The 10,447-nt window shown below is 66.1% G+C and overlaps 2 protein-coding genes across 5 annotated transcripts in view; both read right to left on the bottom strand.

Moving 5' to 3' along the window:
* Positions 1 to 1,115: 1,115 nt before the first annotated feature.
* Positions 1,116 to 4,418, bottom strand: NAPRT (nicotinate phosphoribosyltransferase). 2 transcript variants are annotated; one of them, XM_007464570.1, is made up of 13 exons: positions 4,151 to 4,418; positions 3,937 to 4,064; positions 3,775 to 3,857; positions 3,408 to 3,538; positions 3,189 to 3,304; positions 2,734 to 2,930; positions 2,517 to 2,657; positions 2,132 to 2,216; positions 1,963 to 2,043; positions 1,764 to 1,866; positions 1,524 to 1,678; positions 1,314 to 1,421; positions 1,116 to 1,227 (listed from the first exon to the last, which is right to left on the bottom strand). In XM_007464570.1, exons 1-13 carry the CDS (start codon positions 4,374 to 4,376, stop codon positions 1,165 to 1,167), a joined length of 1,617 nt encoding a protein of 538 aa, XP_007464632.1. In that variant the 5' UTR covers positions 4,377 to 4,418; the 3' UTR covers positions 1,116 to 1,164. The 2 variants fall into 2 exon arrangements, with proteins under 2 accessions (XP_007464632.1, XP_007464633.1); XM_007464571.1 differs by having other exon boundaries at positions 1,524 to 1,663; positions 4,151 to 4,378.
* A 1,218-nt stretch (positions 4,419 to 5,636) lies between these two features.
* Positions 5,637 to 10,447, bottom strand: part of EEF1D (eukaryotic translation elongation factor 1 delta) — a 14,975-nt gene continuing 10,164 nt past the window's right edge. The window contains exons 5-10 of one of the 3 annotated variants that reach the window (XM_007464567.1): positions 10,323 to 10,394; positions 6,742 to 6,841; positions 6,563 to 6,663; positions 6,191 to 6,409; positions 5,861 to 6,055; positions 5,637 to 5,734 (exon numbers count right to left, since the gene is read on the bottom strand). In XM_007464567.1, coding sequence (XP_007464629.1) covers positions 5,696 to 5,734; positions 5,861 to 6,055; positions 6,191 to 6,409; positions 6,563 to 6,663; positions 6,742 to 6,841; positions 10,323 to 10,394 — 726 coding nt within the window. In that variant the 3' untranslated portion in view covers positions 5,637 to 5,695. The remainder of the gene's footprint in view (positions 5,735 to 5,860; positions 6,056 to 6,190; positions 6,410 to 6,562; positions 6,664 to 6,741; positions 6,842 to 10,322; positions 10,395 to 10,447) is intronic. The other 2 variants (XM_007464568.1, XM_007464569.1) reach the window with 2 other exon arrangements.

Here is a 10,447-nt window from a genome sequence, read left to right as displayed (position 1 = left end):
GTGTCTGGGTTCTGGCACTTCGCAAAGCTCAGAAGTGGTGACCTGTGGGTACCTGGGGCCTGGTGCGTGTCCTGATGTGTGTGTGGTGGCGGCGGGCGGAGTCTGTGTCTCTCTCCAAGCCTCCTGCTCCCCAGGGCTGGCCTGACCGGGCCTCTGCCCCAAATCCCCGCTGTCACCCTCACCCAGCAGCACAGCGGCCACTGCCCAGCCTGGGCCGGGGGAGCCAGAAGAGCTGGTCTGGCCAAATAGCTGCGCAGGCAGAAGCATTCCCCCACGCCCTGGCCTGCTTGTGTCCCCCACCCAGGCGGGAGAGGCCCAGGCCCCGCCCTCTGTCCTGCAGGGCCTCAAACCTCTCTCCTGAGTGGCTCCTCCGGAGCCAAAGCCGGTGGAGACCTGACGAGCCTGCCCACACAGAGGCAGGGCCAGCCCAGGCCCCTGGCCAGGTGCCCAGAGCCGAGCCAGTCCCTGCTCCCTCACCTTCAGCAGCTCTAGTGCAGGCGGGCCCCGAGCCCTCCTCTCCTTTCCCAGGACTGCAGGGGCAGGAGCTGGGTCCCCACGGCCCAGGCCTAGTCCGTGCCGTGACAGATGCCAGGGCCGACAGGGAGCCAGATGGGCGGAGCCCAGGGGTACAGGGTCCCGCAGAGCTGGCAGCAGCAGTGGCAGGGGACACCCAGGCCTCTCCTTGGCTGGGGAAGCTTGAGGTGTGCCACCCAGCCTGCCCCGCCCGGGGGGCGGATCCCGGAGCCCCTCCATCTGGCACTTCATCCCCAGCCCGCCTCGGGCCTCTAGCACGGAGAGGTCTTCCAGTAACCACCCCCCCCAGCTCCTAGTTGGGCACCAAAGCCCCCTCCCTTTACCCACAGCCCTGCCCTGTCCTGCCCCGGATCTGCTCCTACAGTCCAGCTCCCCAGGCCTCAGATACCGACCCCCCCCCCCCCGCCCTTAGCCGACCTCAGGCCTCAGCACGGGGCTGCCTACCTGCCCCGGCTGGGCCGGGGTCTTCCCGGGGAGGATGAACCCTCATGCTGATTCCTGACTCCAGCCCACCCTGGGAAGCCCTGGGGGTCCAGTGAGTGGCAGGCTGGGCGAAGAAATGACACATGACAAGCTGTGGGGACCGTGAGTGACTCATGTTAATTTCAGGCAGCTTCCAGCAGGGGATTCTCAGAGGGCACCTCTGGCACTCAGTCTGTCCACCAGGGCCCGGAGCTTCTCAGACAGTGCCACCTGCAGGGAGGAGAGGGGGGGATTATGGGTGGCTGTGGGGGGAGAGAGGGCACAGGGCGGGTTGATGATGTGGGCCCTACACCCACCTGGTACAGTGCAGGCTGCTCAAGCCACCTGTGGGCAGGACTCAGACGGCTCAGGGACTGCTGGGCGAAGGCTCTAGATTCGGCCAAAGATGGGAGGGGCTCACACAGCTGAGGGGAAGAGGGAGGAAGGGGCTGGCTCGAGGTCAGGTGTCCGAGCTTGATTTGAGTTGAAGGTGCAGGCTAAGGGGGTGGGTGGCTAGGGGCGGTCACCTGTCCCTGCTGGACCCAGAGTCGCAGCAGCGGCTCCACATGCGCCGGCCTCACGGTACAGGACTCCTGGGTCCCTCGAGGCCAGACTCTGAGCTCCTGGCCAGCCTGGGGAGGTGGCTCCTCTGCTAACTGCAGCACGTCTAACAGCAGAGCCCCTGTGTGGGTCCGCATGTGAGGGCGCCAAACATGCGCGGGGCCTGGGGCCTTGAGCTGAACTGCGGAGGGTGGGAGGGGCCTCACCATCGGAGCCCAGGAGCCGGAAAGCAGCCTTGCTTCCAGGCAATGTCTGCTTCTCGGGGTCCTCGGTCAGCTTCATCCGCGGCTGGCCTCCCACGGACACCAGCTACAGGGACAGGGTGCTGAGCTAGCTGGACCCTTCTCCCCGGACCCATGGTCCATCCCCAGCCCATCCCCACTGGGCCCCGGACTCTGTCTCCACCTTGTAGACACAGCCCAGGGAAGGCTGGCGAGGGCAGGTGACCACGCTAGTACCGATGCCGATGACGTTCACCTCACTGCCCTGGGGGGGAGGGGGAAATGAGCTCGGCCAGCATCTGCAGGCCCAGGGCCCCCCGAGCCACCCTCTGGGCTGCCCCTGCCCCGCCTACCTTCTGGGACAGCCTGGCCAGCTCCTGCTCATCAATGTTGTTGCTGACAGCAATGGGGATGGACTCCAGCCAGGGCACCCGGAACCTGTGACGGGGGCAGCCCTCAGACGTTCCTGACTCACTCGGCCCCCTCCCAACCCAGTCATGCCGTCTCCCCGCCACCTGATAATCTGCCCTCAGCCACACTGGCTCTGGCCTCTGTGCCTATGGGCCCCTGAGCGAGCCCACCCCAGCTTCCTTGCCGAGGCTCCAGTGCCTCTACTGAGATAGCAGCACGTCAGAGGGCCTCACGGTGGGAGAGGCACGGTCCCTCTCTCCCTCTGTCCCATCCCAATGAACCCGAGGAGATCTTTCAGAAGGCAAAGCCCCTCCCAGGGGGACTCACTGGGCTGCCACTGTTCGGAAGACGCCACGTGTCTCCTGAGCCTGCTGAAGCAGGTCGCCACTGTCCAGCCTCACTCCCACTGCCTGGTAGCCCAGCTCCTCCAGTGCCAGGGCTACAGCCAGGAAGTTGGGGAGACCACTCCTGCAGGTGGGGACATGGGGGTAGGGGGTCTGCTGTTGCTCTGCTGAGCCCACCCTGGGGGGTGCCCGGGCCTCACCTCCGCACACTGTAGGTGTCCAGCAGGCCCTGGAAGGCCCGGGGAAAGGCCAGGGCGTAGGCCACAAAGGCCGCCCGCTCACCCCGGTGTGGCTCCTGCACCCCCAGCCCCAGGTGGCCACACACACGCTCCAGCCACGTCTCCACGCAGGCGGCCAGGTCCACCCTGGGGCCCTGACCAGCCGCTGGAGCCAACATCTATGGAGAAGGGTTGGTGAAGGATGGAGGCCCCAGAGCGCAGGGTGGGGACTGGTTCGACCCCAGCAGAGAGGCTGAGCCACCTGCCTGCCAGCTTCCCAGTGCCGCACTGAGACCACCTGCCCGGCGTGGCTTGGGTGGGCCAGGCGTGGTATCTGCCTGTGCGCAGAGCAGGGACTGGCCTCTCGTGCTCCCCGGGAAGGGCTCGGCTTGGGGGTCTGCCCTCTGGAGTCCAGCTGGGGGGACAGGGGTACTGACCGGGTCAGGGGGCACCTCGGTGCCTGAAAAGGAGGTGATGAAGGAGTGCGCCAGGGTCCCGGCCACCGGCACGCCCCGCAGCTGTCCTGCGAGCATGTTGCTGCTGCCATCGAAGCCTGGGTCAGGGCATCAGGCAGTTGGGGGACTTCAGGCACTGAAGGGGGTCTCAGGGCTGGCCTCCTCCTCCCCCAAACCGGGCCTCCGTCTCCTGGCCCTCACCGCCCAGGTAGCTGTAGGTAGAGGCGGTCAGACCCCCGTCGGGGCCCTGAGCCCGCCGAAGCCCCAGCTCCAGCAGCCGCTTCTCCGGCCCTGCGACCAGGCGAAGCCGCGCGGCGTTCGTGGCGACGAGGCTGCGGGAGCAAGGGGGCAGGGGACCCGCAGTGACGGCCGGGAAGCCACCCAGAACGCGGCCTCTCCCAAGAGCCCGAGCAGCGGGAGCCGGAGGCCCCCTGCCAGGACCCCGGCTCAGCGCTCCGCCCCCAGGGGCCACGCCCCACGGGTCTGGGCCCGGAAGTCAGCGCTCCTTCCCGGAGAGCCCAGGCTTCCGGCCTCGGGCGGGAGGCGGGTGTCCCGCCCCAGGCCCCACCTGGCGTAGCTGACCAGGCAGAGGAGCGGCGTCTCCAGCAGCTGCACCACCAGGAGCGGCCCGGACACCTGCAGCAGCGGCACCTGCGGGGCGGGCTGTCAGCTCGGCGCCACCCGGCCCTGCTCTGGCCCAGCCCCCGTGCCCCGCTCCCCCCGCACTCACGCTGGGGAAGGCGAGCGAGCCCTCGGGCAGGGCCCGCACCGTCACCCCGGAGCAGTCGAGGGCACGAAGATGCTGGAAGAACGCGGGGTCTGTGTCTGGGGGCAGCACCGAGGCCAGGAACTGCACGTCTGGGGGCGACAGAGGCCGTGGTGGCGAGGGCTCGCCGGGGCGGCCGGGCCCGGGGGCCGCCGAGCGGGGGGCGGGGGGCGGCTACCTGCGTCCGTCAGGCGGAAGGCGCGCACGAAACGCACGCAGTCGCGCAGCCCCGCGGCCAGGGCGAAGGCTCCGCCGAACGGGCAGCGGCGGAAGAAAAGCTCGAACTCGGCCGCCTCCTGCGCCCGGCCGGCGCGCCAGTAGCCCAGCGCCATGGTGGCCTGGTACAGGTCGGTGAGCAGCGGTCGCGCCGCCGCGCGCCCCTCGGGGTCCTGCTCCGCTGCCATCGGACTCTGGCCGCTGCCCTGGCGCCCCGGACTCTGGCCGCCCCGCCCGCGTGACGCCGCGCTGGCCAGGGCCCGCCCCGCCAGCGGGTTGGGACACCGTGGAGCCACTGCCTTTCCTGGCAACCAGAACCGTCAGGGCGGGCCGCTGGCCTCCGGACGCTCTCTTAGCGGTCCCAGCAGCCGGACCGTGGCTCGAGGTGGGCACTTGTGCTCTCGCTGGTCAGCCCAGCTCCCCCCTGGCCGCTTGGAGCATGGTCTGTCCTGCCCCAGGCCGCGCGGCCAAGTCCGGGCAGCGCGGGGAGAGGGTGGAAGAGGGCAATTCGAACTCCACGTCCAGCTGGACTCCATCCTCGCCCGCCCAGAAGCCACCCCAGGCCGGGGGAGGGCAGCTCGCGGCCGGCACCACACCGGGGCAAGGCCCACGCCATGCCGTTCGGGTAGCAGGGTGGTGCCGACAGAACGAGGGGGCCGCTCCTCCACCGCCAGCTGGCACCGAAGGCTCTCGGGTCTTGCACGCTAAACCCCACATGACTCCTGCGGGCCCTTGGAGGCCACCAGCTCTGACCAGAGTAACCACAACCCACTCTTTCTCACCAGCCACGCTGGGTCCAGGGGAAGAACCACTAGTGACACAAGTCCTGCCCAGACTGGGGAGGGGGGTTGGGGGCCCAGGCAGGACAGTGGTCACAACTCCACAGGGCAGTGTGTCGTGCGATCTGTCTAGGGCCCAGGTCTCCAGCAGGCAGCAGGGGCCTCAGGGCTAAGGGAAATAGTCTAGCCGCCTTCCTAGAAGCGGGCGGTCGGATACCCGGCAGGGTTTTGAACAGGTCAGACCCGATGGGGCACGTGACTAGTCACAACAGCAGGGCCAGGACAGCCCTAGGACCTCTTCCCTGGATAGTTCTGGACTAGCACTTTTGTACCCATGGGGACAGCTCAGCGAAAGGAAGCAAAATGGAGATGGTGGAAGACTGGGACGCCTCCCGCAGTGAGGGAAACAATGTACACTGTTAGAGGTAGACCTGGACGTCCCACTTGCAACTGAGAGATGAGTCAGGGGAACAGGAGGGGCAGGCAGAGGGGTGGGTCACATGGCCACAGGAGGGCTGTGGAGAGACCCAGAATGGGGAGAAGGGCAGTGGCCACTGGTGCAGGAGCACAGCGTGAGACGCCCGCCCAGTGTGAGGCTGGGGGCCTGGCAGAGTGCGGCTCACTGAATGCGCCCACCCACAGGGCCCAAACCAGGACAGGAGCCAGAGGGCTGGAATCTCAGTCTTTATTGGCTGCAAGGCTTCACAGGCTCAGGCCAGTGCTGGGGCTCAGATCTTGTTGAAAGCAGCAATGTCAACGCTCTGCACCTGTGGAGAGGGAGGCTGGTGGTCACACGGGGCCCTGTTTCCCAAAGGCCCAAGCGCCCACGTGCCTGGCCAGAGGCTCACTTGGGACACCCCAGGCTCCTACCCTGTGTGGGCCCCCTCACTCACGTGCTCCTCGAACTTGGTGATCTCCTCTTCCAGAAGGTCCGTGCCCACCTTGTCGTCCTCCACCACACACTGGATCTGTAGCTTGTGGATGCCGTAGCCCACGGGCACCAGCTTGGAGCCCCCCCAGGTCAGCCCATCCAGCTGGATGGAGCGCACACAGGCCTCCAGCTGGGCCATGTCTGTCGCGTCATCCCACTGCGGAGAGGAGGGGAGGAGGGCTGGGTCGGAGCCTGCTCCCGCTGTCAACGCAGCCTGTCTCCTGCCCGCCCGGCGCCGACCCCTCCAGGCCACAGGGCACCGCGAGGGGAGGGTCAGAGACGAGCCACTCACAGGCTTGACGTCCAGGAGGATGGAGGACCTGGCCACCAGGGCAGGCTTCGCGGCCGCCTTCTCGGCGTGCTGCCGCAGCCTCTCCTCCCGCAGCCGGGCCGCCTCCCGGTCCTCCTCCTCGTCGCTGCCGAACAGGCCAATGTCGTCGTCCTCGTCGTCCTCTGTGGCGGTGGCCACCTTCCCGGTGGGGGGCTCCACTTGGCGCATGGGAGACACGTGCTGCCACACAGGAGGGGAGACTGGGGCCTGTGCAGCCAGGACGCCAGGCCTCCAGCCCGCCACCGCTGCCGGGGCCACAGACCACATGGGTGCCGCCCGGGCCTCCCGCTCCTCAGCGCCGGGTGTGGGTCCCTGGCAGGGACGGGCCCTCACCTGGGTCTGCGGAGCTGTGGCCCGGTGGGCTGGCGAGCTCTTCTCTAGAGCGCTCAGCCGGGCCTCCAGCTGGGAGACAGCCTGCCGCAGATCCTGCACCACTGCGGGGGCAAAGGGGATGCTGGTCAGGCAGCAAGTGCTGGGGTGGGGCCCCCCGCCCATCGGGCCCAGGGCCTCACCCCCTCGCAGGCTCTGGCTCTCCACCTCCAGGCTGGCAATCCGGATGACCAGCTCACTGTGGTCTCCGCCCGGCCCGCTGGAGGCCCCGGGGCCTGAGCTCTGCAAGGCAGGGGGAGAGGAAGGGCTCACACCCCAGCCTGCTCCTGGGGCCCCCCGTTCACAGCCATTGTGAGGCAGAGCCCCAAGCTGGACGAGAAGCCCATCGAGCCCCATGGGCTCCGCCGGCCATGCTCCACCCCGGCAAGGGGAGAGGAAGCCCTGCGAGCCCGAGGCCACAGTGGCATCCTCAGCCCAGCACGTGACAGGAAGCAGGAGCCCAGGGTGGCCCTAACGTGGCGGCAGCGCAGAGCTGAGCCGTGGATGCCACTGCCTGGTGGGTGGGAGGAAGCAAAGGACTCAGCTCCAGGAGCAGCCAAACCCAGCAGCTCAGGAGGACCGGGCAACACAGCCTTGAGCTGGAAACAGGAGGGGACAGCACTGGGGGCAGGAGGAAGGAGCGTGCCAGCGCAGGGGGCAGCCACCCCGCAGCAGCCAGGGCCCCACGCCTGCCTGCCTTTGAAAGCTCTGGGTGACCCAGGGACCCTGGCCTGGCCACCAGCCTCCTCTGGTTCCTCCCTGACCGGGAGCCCCCGGCATCTGACCCGGGCAGCACTGCCCAGGGAGCTCACCCACAGGGCGCCACAGCTCAGGCCCAAGTTACACCCCAGGGGCCTGCATGCAGGCCATTCAGCACCCCCTACACCCCACTGCAGTGGCTCCAAGGATGGTGCACAGTGCACCTTGCCCTTTCCAGAGGGCTTCTGCCCTCCTCCAATGTCCAGTCAAGATAAAAACCTGGGGCCTGGGGCCCACCCACCAAGCAGCCATAGGGAAGCCATAGGGGTGGCCTCCTCTCCTGGTCTGCACATCCCCAGGGCACTACCAAGGTGAAGGTCTCCAGAGAGGACAGGCTGACACATACCTGGCTCCCTGCCCTGGGACCAATGGGCAGTGCTAAGCTGACACCATCTCCTAGACCCACCAGCTCCCACTACACAGAACTCCCAGCAGAGCTGGCCAAGTGGCACTGCGTGGCTGCAGAAGGAGCACTGACCAGCCCCCAGGACCAGAGTGGGCTCTGCTCACGCCACCGCCCTCCTCAGATCAACCCGTGTCCACCCCAACCTCCTACTCTGGTTACTAAATGGCAGCCCCATCCACCCACAGCTGACCACCCCTGCCGAGTCTCAGCCGCCACCACCTGGCACGTGATCTCCTCTCCAACCTACTTCCCACGGCTCAGCTCCCGGGACCATTCCCACTCAGAAGGTCCAACGGCTTCCATGGCACAGGGATGAAGTCCAGGACCAGCTGTTCCCCACAAAGCCCCGCCAGCCCCCGCCAACCTGCACTCTCAGGCCCCACCCCCCCTCAGCAGGCTTCCCCAAGGCCAGGCCGTCTCTCCCGGTTGATCTGTGCCCACTAAGCAAATGAACCAGGTCCCGGTGCCTCAAGGCAGGCTGGAGCCTCAAGCCTTTGCCCCGCTGTGCCTGCTGCCTGGCCCCGGGGACACAGGCCCGGCACCACCACCAAGTGAGGACCAACTGTGGATGGGTCCCGAGGATGCAGGCTCCGGGCGGGCGAGGTCCCACCTGCTGCAAGGCCAAGAGAAAGTGGCAGGGGAGAGACCAGGCTGTTGGGGGCCATGGGGTCACCACCGCTGGGCCCAGAAAGCACCAGGCCACTCCACGGTGTCTAGGCCCTGGGCCCACCCTGCCCACACGGACTGAGAAGGAAGCCAGGGCGCTCAGTGAGGCAGGCCCAGGCCACCCAGTCCAGTCTGAGCTCACAACAGCAGGCCGCAAGCAGCCACCTGGTGGCCTCGGGGGCGGTGCCATACCAAGGTTCTGAATCCAGAACCCTCCATCCCGGCCTCCAGCCCTGTGCCTGGCACCACGCGCAGTCCCCAGGAAGCTCTGGAATCCCAGTGTCTGCTGAGCCCCACTCTACCCAAATCCAAGCATGGGGCTGGGCCATAGCACCCTTCCCGGGTCCGCTGGCAGCTGAATGATGTTCCTCTGAAGTTCACGTGGAAGCCCCTGCCGCCAGGGCCTCAAAGTGGGAGATTATTTGAAAATGGGGTCTTCACAGTGGTAATCAGTCACAATGACATTATTAGGGTGGTCCTAATCCAATGACTAGTGTCCTCATGTGAAAAAATTTGGACACAGAAAACACAGGAAGAAAACAGCCCTCTACCAAAGAGAAACCGACCCCACCCACACCCTGATCCTGGACTTTGAACGTCCTTGTGAAGACCGGGACCCCGAAGCTGTGACCCCAACAGCCAGGGCCCTGAGGCCCAGTGGGGGGAAGAGTTCTAACAGCCTAAGAATCTTCAGGGCCGCAGCCCCAGAGCTGCTGAGCCCCGGGCTGCAGCCTTCTGAGCACTGGAGCCCGACATGCCTGGCCTGAGTACAAAAACCTTGTGCCACCTCGATCCCGTGGCTGCCTGGCCTCAACTTGCTCAGGCAAGCAGAGGGCGACAGGTGGGATTTGGGGCTAATGGGCAGAAGGCAAGGCAGGAGCATGTGGGGGCCAAGTATAAAGCAGGGCCTGCTGGGCAGACAGAGGTAGCAACGCTTCCTGGGGGACACCCACCCAGGGCCGCCCAGCTGATGGCCAGGAGCCAGTATATCCGAGCCAGCTGTGGCAGGCAGAAAGTTCCCAAATACGTCCCCAAACCCTGTAAAAAGATGACCTCACGTGGCAAAAGGGACTTTACAGATATGACGAGGTTGAGGATGTGGATGTGGGGAGGTTACCCTGGATGACCCAGGTGGGCCCAGTGTCATCGCAAAGGTCCACATAAGAGAGAAGCAGGAGAGAGAAAGAAACGTGACAGAAATAGATGTCAAAGTTCGTGGCGCTGCTAGCTAGAAGCCATAGGCCAAGGAATGTGGGCAGCTTTCTGAAAGGTAGAAAAAGCAAGAAAATGGATTCTCTCCTGGAGTCTCCAGAAGGAACACAGCTGACACTTGGCCCTCGAGGCTAGGACACCACTCTGTAGCCCAGACAATCCTCTGAGAAGGAAGGTGGAGCAGCAGGGCTGCCACCCCGAGGGACACACTCCTCGGCCAGGCCGGGGACACACTGGATATGACCATTCCCCTCCCTGATCTCACGTGGGACCTGGAGCCCGAGCTGGGCCGCAGGGCCCCTCCTGGGCCTCAAATTCAAGATGGTGGTGGCTCTATGACTTGGACTCAGCACACCCTGTGAACCCATCTCTCCGAGGAGGGCCACGCCTAAGAGGGAAGGAAGGAAGCGCGGCACGCGCCAGCCCCTCACACTCTCGGAGCAGGGAGTGAGCAGGAAGGAAAAGGCCTCAGGCCTGGTACCACAGGAGCAGCCGTGGCAAGGCGGGGCGTCCCGGGTGACCACCAGCAAGCCCAGCAAGGATGCGAGAGCAAGGGTGTCTTCTCTGGCCGTGCGGGAACACCGTGCCGCACGCCACACCCTGACTCTGCTCCAAAGGGGCGAGGGCATCAGCAGTGCGGGGGACGCCAGGCGTGCCGTTGGCCACGAGGGCGGTACTCACTCCGGCCAGGGACTTCTGGATGTTTGCTCTGGCTCTCGCGATGTCACGGAGGATCACGCTGGCGCCGTTCTCCTGCAAATGGTGCAGAAAGAACGTTTTAATTAAAAAAAAAAAAAAAAAAAAAA

Source organism: Lipotes vexillifer, unplaced genomic scaffold (assembly GCF_000442215.2).
Source record: "Lipotes vexillifer unplaced genomic scaffold, Lipotes_vexillifer_v1.1 scaffold394, whole genome shotgun sequence".
NCBI lineage: Eukaryota > Metazoa > Chordata > Mammalia > Artiodactyla > Lipotidae > Lipotes > Lipotes vexillifer.
Note: the sequence above shows the minus strand (reverse complement) of the source record. Positions and strands in the feature narration are given on the sequence as shown.